Source organism: Dreissena polymorpha, chromosome 4 (assembly GCF_020536995.1).
Source record: "Dreissena polymorpha isolate Duluth1 chromosome 4, UMN_Dpol_1.0, whole genome shotgun sequence".
In the NCBI taxonomy this organism is placed as follows: domain Eukaryota; kingdom Metazoa; phylum Mollusca; class Bivalvia; order Myida; family Dreissenidae; genus Dreissena; species Dreissena polymorpha.
In genome coordinates this window covers 92,576,975-92,595,163 of record NC_068358.1, presented here as the reverse complement: position 1 = coordinate 92,595,163, position 18,189 = coordinate 92,576,975, and the positions used below count along the sequence as shown (strand labels likewise).

General features: G+C 36.9%; 1 protein-coding gene across 2 annotated transcripts in view; it reads left to right on the top strand.

Annotated features, from left to right (window-relative positions):
• Nucleotides 1–1,634: 1,634 nt before the first annotated feature.
• Nucleotides 1,635–18,189, top strand: part of LOC127880201 (uncharacterized) — a 62,899-nt gene continuing 46,344 nt past the window's right edge. The window contains exons 1-6 of one of the 2 annotated variants that reach the window (XM_052427478.1): nt 1,637–2,241; nt 2,941–3,014; nt 3,308–3,448; nt 4,583–4,697; nt 8,077–8,149; nt 8,599–9,751. In XM_052427478.1, the coding sequence (XP_052283438.1) occupies nt 2,032–2,241; nt 2,941–3,014; nt 3,308–3,448; nt 4,583–4,697; nt 8,077–8,149; nt 8,599–8,714 (729 nt within the window). In that variant the 5' untranslated portion in view covers nt 1,637–2,031 and the 3' untranslated portion in view covers nt 8,715–9,751. Of the gene's footprint in view, nt 2,242–2,940; nt 3,015–3,307; nt 3,449–4,582; nt 4,698–8,076; nt 8,150–8,598; nt 9,752–18,189 lie in introns of those variants that run through there. The other variant, XM_052427479.1, reaches the window with a different exon arrangement.

The window sequence follows — 18,189 nt, the reverse complement described above, 5'->3', positions numbered from 1 at the left end:
CATAAATAGCATCGCGAAAATATATGTCGCGTGGCAAATTTTTTTGAGACGTATCCATATGTGGTATTCTTATGTAATTTTATGTTTAAATTCCCATATGTTTGAAAGGTCAACGCCCGCTTCGCGGGCTTTTGCCCGTATAATAAATTTAATGACAAGTGTTTGACTTCTGCTCTTTTATTATAGTTGTTATACTAAAAATCTACTTACTATTTATGTGTTATTGAACTAAACTTTTTTATTATCATTAATGTACTAAATTGTGGGGTTTTGAGCCTCAACATAGACGGCTTAGAACCGGTTTTTAAACTCAAACTGCACAGCCTGCAAGGATGAGTTGTGAGTACTGCACAGCCTGCAGGGATGAGTTGTGAGTACTGCACAGCCTGCAAGGATGAGTTGTGAGTACTGCACAGCCTGCAAGGATGAGTTGTGAGTACTGCACAGCCTGCAAGGATGAGTTTTGAGTACTGCACAGCCTGCAAGGATGAGTTGTGAGTACGATAGTACACAGCCTGCAAGGATGAGTTGTGAGTACTGCACAGCCTGCAAGGATGAGTTGTGAGTACTGCACAGCCTGCAAGGATGAGTTGTGAGTACGATAGTTAATGTAATTACAATCATACAATATTTGTAAATCGCTTTAAAACAATTAAGCTTTTGTCCGTACATTAGGTAGAACCTATTATAATAATATTATATTATGATATAATTGGTTTGTAAAAGAATGGGATTGTTTTTGTCGATAATTTGAGTCACTTTTGACGCCGTGGCGTCATTTCCTGTGTATTTGCTTTTTGACGTCAATATACTTTGTTGAAAAACGTAAAGAGAAAATGTAGTCCATTTATTTAAAGGGACCTTTTCACAGATTTTGGCATATTTTGAAGTTTGTCATTAAATGCTTTATATTGATAAATGTAAACATTGGATCTTAAAAGCTCCAGTAAAAAATCTAGAATAAAATTTAAAAAAAAAGGAAAAAAAGTAGCCGGTACCAGGGCTCGAACCAGTGACCCCCGGAGTCCTGAAATTAGTCTGAGGTATAAACGCATAAGCCCTCTCCGCTATTCCGCCGGGTAGGTAAAATAACAATACACAAACCAAGTATTTTATACTTTATATAAGCAATCTTCGTAGTTTCGTAAATTTAAACGACAACAACAGAACTCTCAAAATTATTAAATCGTTTCGTGTTGCAACGCTTTATAATTTTTAGGTTTTCAAATCGTCAAAAGATACATATAATGGCTATATTGGACTATGGTAAATGTTCAGTAATAGTGTTTCCTCACAAATATCATAACTAAAACGAAAATTTGCGAATCTAAAACAATTTTTTTCAATTTTGTCAATTAACCAAACCGTGAAAAGATCCCTTTAAAAAAAGCCTATTGAGATAATATATATTAAAACTGTCTCTGCTGGAGATGAAACTAAGAATACATATTGTCGAACAGCAGTTAATGTTTATTTCATCCATATTAAAAACATTATACATAAATGTAGACTATAATTAATTATTTTTTAACTAGAATAAATAATCAAACAGTATTTATTGTGTTGATATAACATTACGAGATGATAATGGTTTAACGAATGGTATTTTCTTCCGTAGTTTGACGAATGTGCTAAAAATAGTTCGATGTTTTCGTTCTTTTTATAGCCGTGAGTTATAAAGCGAATCAAAGATAGCAATTACTCGTTTAAAATGGACTATAGAAGTGTTAAGAAACCGGATTTTGTAACTAAATATAGCTTTCTTCGTGGATATAATACGTTGAAGACGAACGACTGAAGCTAACACGTTTCGATTGAATTGTATGTGCCAGATTTCATTTTTTACGCTAGAGTAAGGCTAGACCTACTTTCGGTTTGGAAACTTCAATCTACAAAACTTAGGCGTACGTTTAATGCTTTTCTTTATTAATTTCAAACACATCTGAACAGGATTATACCACGAAAGTGTAACAGTGTGACCGAAAACAATTGGCGATGAAGTAAACTGTCAAAATTATTACAGTTCGAAAAATGTCAACACTCGTGGAAGACCTCCAAAGGGAGGGAACTACTACTCTGATGGAAAATGTTCAAGGGAGACAAATCGAAGAACAGACTGCGGATCTCACGATAAACGGTACCGACAGTTTTGATGGCAAAATTACACGCGAGGACATCGAACTTCCGCAAGATTTTAAAGGAAAGCTGGCGTTTGTGCTCTATAATGTCTTCACAACAAATGTAAGAATGTATATAGTGGAGTTAGTCGGTTTATCTTTTTTTTCTGTGAATGACCACAAGCTTGATTTTCACCATTTTGCTTTGTAAATTCAAGGGTTTAGATTATTGGTGTACATTTGTGACTGCCCAAGATAATATTTCTCATGTGGTTTTTGCTTTGTGTCGAGAATGACGGCACGTATTTACTATTTTTCAATTGTTGGCATGTTTCCGATAAACAAAACCCCGATATAGACTTACTTTGAAGACGTAAGGTTTTTATATCGGTTTGCTACATAATGATTAATATTGCGTTAAACAAATGAAATGTTTACTTTTGATTTCCTTGTGTTCCTCTTGTTTAAGCAATAATTTTTTATCATAATTATTCACCAGTATGCAATATACATACACTTGACTGAGTTTGCTTGAACTAACATGATTCGATTATTGAAAACAATCATTTCTGCGAATATATAACATATTAATTGGCCCACCACAAATCACTTTGACGCATTAACAGTACATAACAAAAACCGAACAATCCATCCATCGCTTATCTCGCATTGGTTGGTTGGGCAATCGCCTTTAGTAAAAGGGGACCAGGGTGAAAAATGCATTGATATTAAACAAAAAGAAAAAGTCCTTTTTTATTTGGTCTGTCTCTTTCTGTTATGGACGATGTACATGTACATGTACCGGTATGTTGGTTTTCCACAGGAATGCGAGGAGTACATAGCCCAGACGGAAGTGATGGGGTATGAAGAGGCCCTAGTCAACGTAGGGGGTGGAAGGTAACGTGTATAATTGTTTGTTACCACTTACCCTATCCTACACGATTAGTATTCCAGGTTGTGTTTACGATCATATTGGCTTGACCTTTTATAATTATATATGTGTTGATTGATCTGATAATTCACAAATACCCTCCTAGCATTTCCAGCATCGGATGGTTTCATGCCCCTTTAATGGACATGTATCGATTATCATAATAAAGAAACCGCGACATGGAATACTGAGGTAACGGTAGTTGTTTTTAGCACGCCTCGATTTCCGCCCATGATTTAATTAACTCGTGTTTTATTAGGCAGGTAAAGATGACGGATGTGCGTAAAAGCTCACGATGTATATGGGACACAGTGGAAGAGGCGGACCGGATATGGGAGCGTATCAAGAGTCACGTGCCAGAAATGTGGCGCGACAGAAAAGTGTTGGGGTTGAATGAAAGGTATTGTGCGCATATTTAATAATCTCGATAAAGCTTCTTCTTTACCGCAGGGTACGATTCTGTAAATCGTTTCCTGTTGACAATTCTTCTTTCTATAAATATTTGACAAATAAAGTTCCGACTAGAAGCTCAATTTACGACGACGGCCATCTAACTTATTGTTTTTAAATCTACCTCGTAATGTTATGTGACACATATCTGCAGACGCTATATATAAACGCAAACCTAGTATTCTCGCGGGTCGGCTTTTTTCGCGGTATTGTGTTCATGCCCTCTGGCTTTTGTTTACAACCAAACATTTGGAAAGTAAATAAGATAGTCGCTTATTTAATCTGCAAGAAAACATCTCTCGCTGCCAATATCAATCGATCCTTATTTTTTGAATGTCCAAAAATGATGGAAAACATTATTTGAAGCCGATATATGCTTAAATCCATCTTGAAATTAAATTTACCATTTAACTTTTTCACGTTTTTCGATTTTTAATACGTACGTCTGGTTGCAGGTTCTTGGGTAAGCTATTATTATTGTTACATTTCTTTGGTTTCACACTACTTTTTTTAATGACTGTTCTGGTCAAACTTTAATAATATTCGAATGTGTCGAGTTTCAATAGTTTTTTTAGGAACAAATTGGAAATTCCTGAGCTCGTTTAATAAAATATGTTATTATATGACAACTCGTGCCAGATCCTATTTGTATCTACAATGCACTTGTGATTATACAATTTTTAAAAATAAACTGAAAAAGCCAACAATTTTTCTAAGCTGTCAGCGTTTTGAAATCTTGATACACATATGAACAACAAGGAATCCCCAAATATTGCAACCTTAGTCACGAGAACATGCACATATCATCAAATATATGAGTCGACTTCTGAGAAAACAGTTCATGTGCGTAAAGTTTTTTCCCAGATAAGCCTATGCATTGATGATTCCGCACAGGCGATTCAAGGAAATACTTTCCGCCTGGATTGAATGTTCGTTAAGAAACTCCCTTTAATCGAAAAATTCATTAAGAGCGGAAAATGTCTCTCCTGATTAGCATGTGCGGGCTGCACATGCTAATCTGGGACGACATTTTACGCCCCGTTTTACCAGAAGGAACCCATGTAGTAATATGTTGCCGTGTCAGACTGCGGTTCCTGCGGTACGACCCGGGCGACTACTTCCAACCACACCTGGACGGCGCGTACGTGCGAGACAACGGGGAGCGGAGCTACATCACCGTCCAAGTCTACCTCAACCAGGTCAGCATATGAGCCTCGTTCTGGGAAAACTTGGCGTAGCGCTGATGCGTTAAGTGTCGTCCAATATCAGCCTGTGAAGTAATGTTTTAGCTCGGCTGTTTTTGGAGAAAACCCGAGGTATTTTCATAGCCAGCTCGTCGTTCGCCGTCCGCCGTAGGCGTCGTGCTAAAACCTGAACATAGGCTCTAAAATCAAAGTGCTTCCACCTACAACTTTGAAACTTCATATGTAGCTGCACCTAGATGAGTTCTACACGCCACACCCATTTTTGGGTCACTATTTCAAAAGCCAAAGTCACTGTGACCTTTTAAAAAAAAATCTTCTGACAAGCTTTCATTTATTAAAACTGCACCCGCAGCTGAGCATTAACAACCGCTATGCGGTGCTCTTGTTTAAAGGAAGTCTTTTCTTAGCTTTACGCACATGCATTGAGCCTTATTTACCAAGTATCTTTGTTTGCCCCCATATCGAATGATCAGGGGGTATATTAATTTTGGCCTGTCTGTCTGTCATTGTATGCGTTTGTCTGTCCCAGAACTTTAACCTTGCTCATAACATCAAAACTCTTGCGTCTATGTTCTTAAAACTTCACATGTGCATGCATCTTATTGAGATCTACAATCAAACATGGTTTGAGGTCACTAGGTCAAAGGCCAAGGTCACTGTGACCTTTACATTCAAAATATAACTTTGTTTCTATAATAGCTGCCGTGCGGCTTCAAAGCACAGTATAGGTCTTTGCGTTTCACTAACACAGATCTTGTTTTTTTCATAAATTAAATGTTCACCTTCTTGCTAAAAACAAGACTGGTCAGCTCAGTCATCGAGCGCTAGACTACTAACGCGAGGATCGTGGCTAGATCCTCGGGTCGGCCGCATATCATGTGTTGGGATAAGTCCTGAAATCTTCTATACGGCCATTCTCCCCTACCTCAGATTCAAGTGGGGCAGTTTTCAGTTCAATACCTATGTGAAATTAGTACTAGTAAACCAGCTCTGTTCTTGGTTTTAGTAAACCAGTTAGCCCACAAAAAAGAAAGTTGTTTAAGCTCAAAATCGTTTGTGACGATAAAGTAAATGTGTTGACCTTTTCTGTACGTCGCTTATATGCCAGTCAGATCAAGGTTAATTGCTATGTTACTAAAAATAGAAAACCCTTTTGTATGTTCTGCAAATTATTTCTATGAAATGTTGAGTGTTGGTAGCTGACATGCAGGCCTAGCTTAGAACAAAGTAAAATGAAAATGTTATTCTGTGTAACATTGTATTTCTTGTTAACTACATAACATAACTGCAATAATACAAACATACGTTGACATGCGTTGAGAACATTTACATAAAATAATTAGTATAAATGGGGTATTTCATTGCAGTTATAGTACACTAATATTCATGTAACGTAACGCTTAGTACTATATAATAACGAAATTGTTGTTTGTAAAATATCTTTGATTGACAATTGTTAGTGGCAAACGTGTGTGCGCTCTCGTGGTGATCAAGCCTTTGCTTTATGGTAAACGAAAATAAACAAGAGGGCAATGATGGCCCTGAATCGCTCACCTGACTAACCAAATACAATCCCAATCCAGATTTCATCAAGATAAATATTCTGACCAAATTTCATAAAGATTAGATGAAAACTGTGACCTCTATTGTCTACACAAGGTTTTTCTATTATTTGACCTAGTGACCTAGTTTTTGACCCCAGGTGACCCAAATACAATCCCAACCCAGATTTCATCAAGATAAACATTCTGATCAAATTTTATAAAGATTGGATGAAAACTGTATCCTCTATTTTTACACAAGGTTTTTCTATTATTTGACCTAGTGACCTAGTTTTTGACCCGAGATGACCCAAATACAATCCCAACCCAGATTATATCAAGATAAACATTCTGACCAAATTTCATAAAGATTGGATGAAAACTGTGACCTTTTGTCTAACTAACTAATGGGATTGTTTACCCTCGGAACTTCGGTTAAAAACCATTGCCCGAGCACACTGCTTAACATAAAACTCTGCATAAAAACGTCGAAAACGGCCATAAAGTGGACAGCCCGATTTTACTGGGCTGTACCATTTTTATAAATAGAAAACTTTGCAGTGTTGGTGCGGTGCCTTAATAAAAATCTATTGGTTTAAAAATATCTATACTTATTTAAGAAGCGTTATAAGAAAAACGCAGTTCTTTACACTGGCTGTGCCTAACGCTGTTAAAAAGCGGCGTTTTTATTGGATGATACACTTTTAAAACGATGGCGCTGATTGGCCTCTATCGTCTATACAAGGTTTTTCTATTATTTTACCTAGTGACCTAGTGTTTGACCTAGTGACCTAGTTTTTGACCCCATATGACCCAAATACAATCCCAACCCAGATGTCATCAAGATAAACATTCTGACCAAATTTCATAAAGATTGGATGAAAACTGCGAACTCTACTGTCTACACAAACAAATTGTTGACGGTTTTTCTATTATTTGACCTAGTGACTTAGTTTTTTACCTCAGATGACCCAAATACAATCCCAACCCAGATTTCATTAAGATAAACATTCTGACCAAATTTCATAAAGATTTGATGAAAACTGCGACCTCTATTGTCTACACAAGGTTTTTCTATTATTTGACCTAGTTTTTGACCTAGTGACCTAGTTTTTGACCCCAGATGACCCAATTACAATCCCAATCCAGATTCTATCAAGATAAACATTCTGATCAAATTTCATAAAGATTGGATGAAAACTGTGACCTCTACTGTCTACACAAGGTTTTTCTACCATTTGACCTAGTGACCTAGTTTTTGACCCCAGGTGACCCAAATACAATTCCAACCCAGATTTCATCAAGATAAACATCCTGACCAAATTTCATCAAGATAGATTGGATGAAAACTGTGACTTCTACTGTCTAAACAAGGTTTTTTTATTATTTGACCTAGTTTTTGACCTAGTGACCTAATTTTTGACCCCAGATGACCCAAATACAATCCCAACCCAGATTTCATCAAGATAAACATTCTGACCAAATTTCATAAAGATTGGATGAAAACTGCGACCTCTATTGTCTACACAAGGTTTTTCTATTATTTGACCTAGTTTTTGACCTAGTGACCTAGTTTTTGACCCCAGATGATCCAAATACAATCCCAACCCAGATTTCACCAAGATAAACATTCTGACCAAATTTCATAAAGATGAAAACTGTGACGTCTACTGTTTACACAAGCAAATTGTTGACGGACGGACGCACGCACATACGAATGCCGGACATCACACGGTCACATAAGCTCACCATGTCACTTCGTGACAGGTGAGCTAAAAACAACGGTCTTCATAAGTTACACAATCATTTATTTCTGCATTTCCTTTTTTCAGGGTTTTAAAGGTGGGAGTACAACATTTATGAGTTATTCGTGCGAGAATAAGGTGGAATTGGTGCCCAAAACAGGTACAATAAAAAAAAATGAAATTCAAGCCCCTTGTGTACACGTTCATCAATTTATTACAAGCAATAATACACACAACATATTTTCTTATTGTTTGCTACTTAGCATGATTCTTATTTGCACAAGTTATGTTTTAAGTTGATATCCAAATTGTGGCTTTATTTTGAACATGATCTCGTCATAGAGTTGTCTCCCTTGTTTCATTGGCTTCAGATTTGAAGGCATTATCATAGGCATTTAAATCGTTCAATGTATAAATAACTAAAATATGTTTTTTACGATATAATGTTGATGTGTTATATTATTAAAATAAGAAAAGATAACAAAAGACAAAATATGGACATCTACAAAAAAGGATAAAGAAATAAAGTAAGTTAGTAAAAAGGTTGATCCACACTTTGGCAAAACTTCAGGTTTACCTATTTAACATTCTCGTGGTCGATGATTGCAGGCAGCGTCCTAGTGTTCCAACACGACATCATGCACGAGGGCTCTAGACTGGAGGAGGGCCGGAAGTACACTATCAGAACAGACGTCATGTATTCCGCTAAACAGACGGAAACGTAATGACGTCCGCCTTCGTCGCCGGTGAAAGTATTGCGTTCACTGTGGTCGTTATGAGTGCTAAAGGAACTTTCATCATTATTGAATCTGTTGTTGTTGCTTAACGCACTTTGACGTCATTATTGCCATCGCTTCAGTGCATACGAAGAGAATTACTTTGCTTTCTATCGTTTGTTTATTAATTTTATAAGGTACATTTCAACGCAGTTTTCGTTGATGTCCGTTTACGTTTTTTTGATGTTTTGTTTTTAAGTAACTCTGCCGTGAAAAAGTTTAAGCAACATCTTTTTTTAAGTACAAATGGGCCGTGCTCTATGAAAAGGGGGTTTAATGCATGTGTGTAGTGTCGTCCCAGATTAGCCTGTGCAGTCCGCACAGGCTAATCAGAGACGACAATTTCCGCTTTTAAAAACTAGATTTTTGCTTAGAAGAGACTATCTTTAAACGAAAAATATCATAAAAGCCCTTAGTATCGTCCGATACGGATTCAGGACAACACTTTAAAGGACGCACTCATCACTGTCAGTTGTACGTTTCATGAATTTTATTCGATGTAGTTATTTGTCGTTTGAAGTCATACCGTTGCATGTTGCATTATTTTCAAAGTGGAAAGTAACGTTTAGTATCGATATTTCAGATATTGCCCAGAGAGTTGCGTCGGGAACATGTATATGGGCCGTGCTCTGTGAAAAAGGGGTTTCATTGATGTGCGTAAAGTACCGTCCCAGATTAGCCTGTACAGTCTGCACAGGCTAATCGGCTAAGGACGACACTTACCGCTGTTACGATATTTTTCGTTGCAAGAAAGTCTCTTCTTAGCAAAAATCAAGTTAAGGCGACAAGTGTCGTCCCTGATTAGCCTGTGCGACCTGCACATGCTAATCTGTGACGACACTTTACGCATATGCATTAAACCCCTTTTTCACAGAGCACGACTCAAATCGAAACGTATATATAAACTTGCGCACACATCTTTCAGTTTTACCGTTTGTAAAATTGGCATTTACAGTTGTTTTATGACAATAAAGTATTATAATTTAGATGTGACTTCTCCGGCTTTTAAAGATTTTTGTCCGACGGTAGATTTTATGTTGTTTTTTTTACCAGACAGAGGAGCGTAGAATCATCACGAGTTCAATTTTAATAAGTTTCTTATATATACTTATTAGTACCGGGTTGTTCAATATAACATATTAAGTTCTTTATATACTTTCATTACCAGTTCAATACAACATTTTGTATTTACATGAGTTCATAGTATGGATGAACGTTTAATTGTGATGTGTTGGCCATGTGTTCGCACGACTGGAGTGATACAGTGACCCTAATGGAATAATTTCTTTAAAACTTCTTTGTGAGTATTTTTCAACGCAGATTCAGATAACTGATAGAAGTAGATATGTCATTTTTTGTCATTATTTGCTCCGTAAATGAACATTTAATGTGTAAACTAATTTAGTTCGTTGCATGGAGTTATTAAGTGTGCCACAATGTGTCACAAGGACACTGTGTAAAACCAAACTGATAATAATTCGCGTTTCAATGTTTTAATGGCGCGTTTCAACGTTTGTTGACGTTTGTATTTGATACGCGTGTATTCAAGAATTGAAAATATATGTGTAACACGTAATTGTCTTAAATAGGCGAAATCTGTAGTGACATCAATAGTCGAGTGGTAGTGCTTTAGACACTGCTTCAAAAGGTCGAAGAATCAAAAAGAAGGGAATAATTTTATAACTGTTTGTATTGCTATTATATTTTTCTAAAGTGTAATACTATTAACAGTGTGATAAAGAATACATTTTAATGCCATTTAAACAAAAGAATTAGCGAACAATTCAACCATAGACGTATTTGTTAATTAGGTCTCGTATTTATTAACTAAATTATATTTTCTTCTTGTATAAACCGTTGATCCGAGAACACTTACATCAATCGATAAATAAGCATATGAAATCGACACATGTACAGAACAAAATGTAGTTTCTACATGATGATGTTAACATACCATATACCAACTTAACACATCAACAAAACATAAAGACAAATGGTCCGAACAAAACATAAAGACAAATGGTCCGAACAAAACTATGTTTCCACATGACAATATAAAGTAAGTTAAAATACACAACCACTGAAAAAATGCGCATACATGCATCAAATGTTCATAACAATCCCAATAGAAAAAAATAAAGATATTAAGCGGAAATTTGTTTTGTTTTTCTACTTTTTATAAAAAGTGACCATCCTCTATACCCAAATGGTCCCAGATGGATAAACACACTTGGTATACATGTAAGTTACTTAACCAAACAGTTCAGATACAAATACTCCTATCATATTCAAGTTATTATTCATAAACAGTTTGTTTTCAATTCTTAGTACTTTTACCCTAACCCGCCAAGCCCACAAAGCACGTCCATGCAAGGTTTTCATATGAGCAACATACATACAAAATGTCAATGAGTTTGATGAAACTGCGCATCTCACAGTCTGGTCAGGAGATAAATTATGAGACCACGAAACCTTGCGTGATTTTATAGCGGTCAGCGCTGCTCCTGACAAGCTCCAGACGGGGCTTGAGCGACGCTGCCGAAACGCCGTAAGACCCATGATCGCATGACGCGGCTCTGAAAGTGCGATTTTAATGTGTAAAAAGATAACTGTGGGTAAATTCTACATATTTCGATGTTGAAGAAATACACTGATAATAAGCCATGTTAGGAAACAGGATGTAATATCCCGTAGTATAATTTGTATTTATGAAAACAATTGTGTGGTTTAAGTATATGCGCACTTAATAACTCACGTTTCATGAGGTGGACATACAAAGAACAAATGAAAAACAACTTTTGTTTTCAATTTCATTATTTTAAAAAGTTTTTTTTCTAACTGTATTTCAAAGTCGAGATATACGCCGAGTATCTTTTTGAAATATATTTCTTGCTGGTGTATTGGCAGGATAAAATTTGGAACAAACGGCATAGAAACGAACCAAGGCTAAACCTATTGTCCTTTCCGGTTACACATGTAAGGTATATATAAAAGCAAAACAATATAGATTTATAACTTCTTTTTTACACCCCTTTATGGTTATAAAATCAGGGCAAATATACCGAGATCAAACGGAATGTGTGGCAAACGGACCCACAGACTGTCAGACAGACGGACAGACAAATTATACAAGTACATGTTTAAATCATACAATGGCAGCAAATAGAAAATAAACATAATACAATCAAGAAAATGTACAAGTGAAAATCACACTTCGGAAAGGTAACTGTGATAGTAAATCATTAGGGTTAGCATCTTATGGAAAACAAACAGTAATGATACATCAGAAAAGACCGGATTGTTGAATCACTACATTACTAAGTGCTCCTTCTTCTTCCTTCACGGAGTACAGAAAGCAGGGCGAACAGACCAGGATTCATCAGAACTTTTCAAATGCATAACGATCAGTAAATTAAATAATTAAACAGTTGAACACCAACAAAACACTTGTGGCATAAGGGAAAAAACTAATGTAAACTATAAACAATATAATTGAAGAGTACCAACACTTGAACATTATTTTTTAAATCTCTGACAATGTCATTGTGATGTTCACGACTTAAAAAAAATCAAATGCACTTTCAATAATTACTTTTTTTTAAATTACTTAATTAAAAAACTTAAAGTGTGTCGATTAGGACTTGATACATTTTTGTTATCATGAAAAATGGCAGTATCATGATACAGTTTGAGTGTACAAATGAGGTGAGTATGTTATATGTTTGATTTTTATATATACATTTATATATAATTCAGATGGTATTAAATACATACAAGTGTTTGATGAATTTCTTCTTAAAGGCAATGATAATGTATGGCATTGCATTATGTTTATCTTAACCTATGTGCAACAACAGTTTACTATTTGGGAATATATTACAATTTACATTACAAAAAGTTAAGCATTTTGTACTTAGTATGATAGGTAAATGAGGATACTAGTTCACAATTGCATAAAATTACCAGTACCGTAACTCAATTTCTCAACTGTCACTCGGCAGTTTCTTTTGAGATGTAACAGCATGTCAATGAAATGTGTTTATACAGTTAATTTTATTTCTCGACCGTCACTTGTCAGTTTGTTTTGTCATATCAAAACTTTTCAGTGTAATTTGCATCGCATTTAGAATGCTATTGAAAATTTGATCTGTAGAAGTTTTTTGTTCAATGCCTATCACTGACATCGACTTGTTTTTCACAAGCTTGCAATACCTTGACCAGATGTCAACAGTGTATTCATATCGTGACAAAGAATGAATATATGCTGATCATGACCATGCTCTTTACTCTTTCTAAACTTTTCTTGATATACAACATGTATTTTGATTTTGCTTTCAAAAGATCTGACTGTAGCTTGCTTTTCCTGACTTCTTAACACTAGTTCTGCTACTCTTGCTTGACATTGGTCCATCACTTGTTTCTCAGAGTGCTGAATGCAGATTTAAGTTTAGTATGCATTTCCTGCAATAATTCTTTGACCGGGTCAGAACTTCTGGTCACTTCTGCCTGTAGGCTGGACTCATGCTTGATCATGGTCTCCATTTTATTCTCAAAAGCAATAAATCCATCTGAAATACGCTTGCAACAATCATTTATTTCTTCCATCTTTATTTGAGAACATTTTTATACATGGGTCTTTTATGTTCCCAATGGGAAAACTGAATGGAAGGTGGTAATAACTTTTCTGGTGCATACTGCTTTTGCACACATTCTTCTATTGTATACAAGTGCTTACACTGTCTGTGGCTGGTGATGGCACAGTGATGACAACACAGTTTGTCCTCTTCAATACAAAAGTAGCTTACTTTTTCGGATGGATGATTCGGACAGATGGTCGGTTTCTGTATCATTTGAGCCACACCTGACGGTGGCGCTTCTTCAACTGTCGATATCTATGATCATTGCTTGCCTTTGATGTCCTGTGCCAGTTTCCACAGCCTTCGCAAAACTTATCATCACAATCCAAACAATAGAAAACTGCATATATCTCCTTCTTGTTGCACAAACATGGTGCACATTTGCTAAAGAAACTTCAGCGTACAGTTTATTTAGTATTGACATATAAAGTCGCGCCAGTAAAAAGTCATAAAAAGCGACATTTAAAGTTATGGTAGCCAGAACTAGGTGCACATAAGTCCGTCGTAGACTTTATTTCGTGATTGGCTCTGAATTCATCGCTGCTATTAAAAGTCATTTTTTAATTAAATTTAATTCTGTTTCTGGCATACATCAATGACCTGCCAGAAACTGTCTTAAGTAAGACAAGGTTATTTGCGGATGACGTCTACCTTACAATTAAGGGACAGACAGCCGTAAACAACTACAAGAGGACTTACAGAGACTTGAAGGCTGGGAGCGGGACTGCGCTATATAGTTCAACCCGGACAAGTGTGAGATGCTAAGAATCACCCGTAAAAAGAACCCCACCATCTTCCAATATACCCTTCATGATAAAACCCTAAAATCCGCTGAATCTGCTAAGTACCTTGGAGTAACTATTTCAAACTATTTAAACTGAACCTGTCATTAGCTGGTTGTACAATCGCCTTTCATTTTAAGGTGGTCAGGATGAAAATGAATTGATCACAGGTAGAAAAGTCTGTTTTTTTATTTGATGTGTCTCATTCTGCTATGGACGATGTATGTTGGTTTTCCACAGGAGTGTGAGGACTATATAGCCCAGATGGAAGTGATGGGGTATGAAGAGGCCCTAGTCAACGTCGGGGGTGGAAGGTAACGTGTACAATTACATGTTTGTTCCCACAAGTTTACCTGATTCTAAACGATTAGTATTCAAAGTTGTGATTACTACCATTTTTGCTGCACATATTATTATTGTCCCCTACCGGTGAAACCGGAGGGGACTTATGGTTTGCGCTGTGTGTGTCAGTCTGTCTGTCAGTCTGTCGTCACACTTTTCTGGATCCTGCGATAACTTAAAAAAGTTCTTCATATTTTTTCATGAAACTTGATAAATGGACAAATGGCAATATGGAGATTATGCACGTCAATTCATTTTGTTCTAACGTCAAAAATTGTGGTTGCTATGGCAACAAATGTAAAACAAATACTGACAATGGTGAAGTTTCACTGGTAGGGGACCATATTGCTTGGCAATATGTTGATTGAAATGATTATTCACATATATCCTCCACTCATTCCCAGCAAAGGTAGGGATGATGCCCGTTAAATATGCATGTCTCAATCATGATATTAAAGAAACCGCGACATCGAATACCGAGGTAGTTGATTTTCACGCGCCTCGATTTCCGCCCTTGATTTCATAAAATTGTGTTTTATAAGACAGATAAAAATGACAGATGTGCGCAAAAGCTCGCGATGTATATGGGACACCGTGGAAGAGGCGGACCGGATATGGGAGCGTATCAAAAGACACGTACCGGAAATGTGGCGCGACAGAAAAGTATTGGGGTTGAATGAAAGGTATTGTGTGCGTATTAAATAATCTTTTATAAGCTATTAAATAATTTTCCATGTGCAGTGATTTCAATTACGTACATGTAACTTCAAATATAGCTTTTTTATTCTTAAATATATCTCGATAAAGCTTCTTCTTTACTGCAGGGTACGATTATTTAAATTGTTTCTTGTTGACAATGCTACTTTCTATAAATATTTGACAACAATAGATCCGACTTACAGCTCAATTTACGACCAGTATCACCGTACTAATTGTATTCAAATCTACCTCGTGTGTTCAACGCTTTTTAAAAGAATGTGGCAAATATCTGCAGACGCTAGATAAAATATATACGCAAACTTGGTATTCGCAGGTCGGCTATTCTCGCGGCATTGCGTTCATGCCTCCTGGCTTTTGTTTACAAACAATCATTTGGAAAATTAATAAGTCGGTCACTTATTTAATCTGCAAGAAAACGTCTCACGCTGCCAATATCAATCGATTCTTATTGATTTTTTGTCCAAAAATGTGCCATTTAACTTCTTCACGTTTTCGATTTTTAATGCGTACGCCTGCTTGCAGGGGCTTGGGTCAGCCATTATTATTATTGTTAAATTTCTTTGGTTGCACACTACTTATTTTTAGTGATTGTTCTGGTCAAACTTAAACAATATTCGAATGTTAAGCCCCGTCACACTGGACTGGCGTCCTTATGGCGACCTAAGACTGTGTTTCTGGAAATTTCTGATTGTCGTAGTAAGGACGCCAATGACTTTCGGTAAAAATGCTGTTTTTCGCCTTCCCGTCACACCAGCGTCCTGGTTTATGGCGTTCTGCGCGTCCTCATGGCGTTCTTAATACTTCCCTGGCGACCTTACCGCGTTCGTACTGCGTCCTTACGGCGACCAAAGCCGACCATACGGCGCCCGAGCGGCGTCCTTGGCGTTCTTACTGCGTTCTTATTGCGACCATAGTCGTTCTGAGGACGTACAAAGGACGTACTAATGTCGCAATAAGGTCGCCGTACGGTCGCCTTGCAGTCAATTATCAGTCAATTATCATTTTCTGTGGGTTTGAGCGGCGACCACACGACGTCCATGGCGACCTTAAGGCGACCCTACCACGTCCTTACTACGACTACTGCGTCTCTACGGCGTCCCTGCCACGTCCTTAACAGAACGCCGTAAAATGCCGGACTTCGGCGACTATTTGAACATGTTCAAAGTGGTCGCCGTTGGCTCGCGTCCTTAGCAATTTTCGGCGTTCTCACTGCGTCCTCTTGCGTCCTTACTGCGTCCTTCCGGCGTCTATGGCGTCCTAACTGCGACCTGGGTCGCCGTAAGGACGCAGTAAGGACGCCAGTCCGTTGTGACGGGGGTATAACGAGTTTGATTGATTTTTAAAGAAAAAATCGAAACAGAGGTAGAAAACTACCTTGAAATTTGTTTCATTAAATTAAAATTATTTAAAATTATAAAAACTTTCGCGGGTATTTCAGATCTTTTTTTACTAATGTTTAATAATATTTGTGTACTATCTATCATATTTAAAGCAGAAATACCCGATGTCATTATAAATGAGAATGGTGGAAAGTTTAATATTGTTGTTGTGACTACAGTTCCGATTTGTTGAAAAAAATAAGTAAGGCTGAAATGCAGTAATGTAAAATGTGATAACATATTGAATCATTTATCCGATATATTAGCATGATATTTAGACCTTTCCTTTAGTACAGCGAGAATACCGTGTCGCAGGCTATATGTACCTACAATGAACTTGTGATAAAGCCAACAGTCTTTCTAAGCTGTCAGCGTTTTGATATCTTGATACACATATGAACAATAAGGAATCCTCAAATAATGCATTAGTCGCTGAAGGACTTTGCGAAAACATGCAAAAACCATCCAATATATGAGCATTTTTCTGAGAAAACAGATCTTAATGCATTTTCGTAAAGTGTCGTCCCAGATAAGCCTGTGCATTTATGTTTACTGCCTGCGAATCAGGGAAATAATTTCCACCTGGATTGGATTTCTTTTAGAAGAGACACCCTTAAATAGAACAATTCATTAAGAGCGGAAAATGTCGTTCCTGATTAGCATGTGCGGACTGCACAGGCTAATCTAGAACGACATTTTACGCACATACAATAAGCCCCGTTTTAACAAAAGGAAGCTCATGTAGCAATATGTCAGACTGCGGTTCCTGCGGTACGACCCGGGCGACTACTTCCAACCACACCTGGACGGCGCGTACGTGCGAGACAACGGGGAGCGGAGCTAAATCACCGTCCAAGTCTATCTCAACCAGGTCAGCGGCGTGAGGTCATTTGAGTCTCGTCATGGGATAACTGGGCTTAGTGCTCGTGCGTTAAGCGTCGTCCCAGATTAGCCTGTGCAGTCATGTTTGTTTTTATAAAAAGTATCTTCTTAGCTTTACGCGCATGCATTGAGCCCAATTTACTTAAGATCAATTGTTTTCATAAATAAATGTTCACCGTCTAATTTTAAACAAGACTGGTCAGCTCAGCAACATATCGTTGATTGATGATTCATAGTGGCAAACGTGTGTGCGCTCCCATGGTGATCGAGCCTTCGGTTTATGGTCAACGAAAAAATAAAACATCGGTCTTCATAAGTAAAACAGTAATTTATTTCTGCATTTCCTTTTTAGGGTTTTAAATGTGGGGGTACAACATTCATGAGCCATTCATGCGATAATAAGGTGGAATTGGTGCCCAAAACAGTTATATAAAAAATATTATTTAAGCCTATCGTGTATACTTTTATCTAATTATTACAAGAAATAATGCATACAGCTTATTTTCTTACTGTTTGCTTTTTAGCAGGATTCTTATTTGAACAAGTAAAACTTAACTAATATCGAAATTGATCTCTTCAAAGAGTTGTCTCCCTTGTTTCGTTGGCTTCAGATATGAAGGCACTATCTTAGGCATTTTAATCGTTCAATGCATAAGTTACTAAAAGTAGATTTTTACGGTTA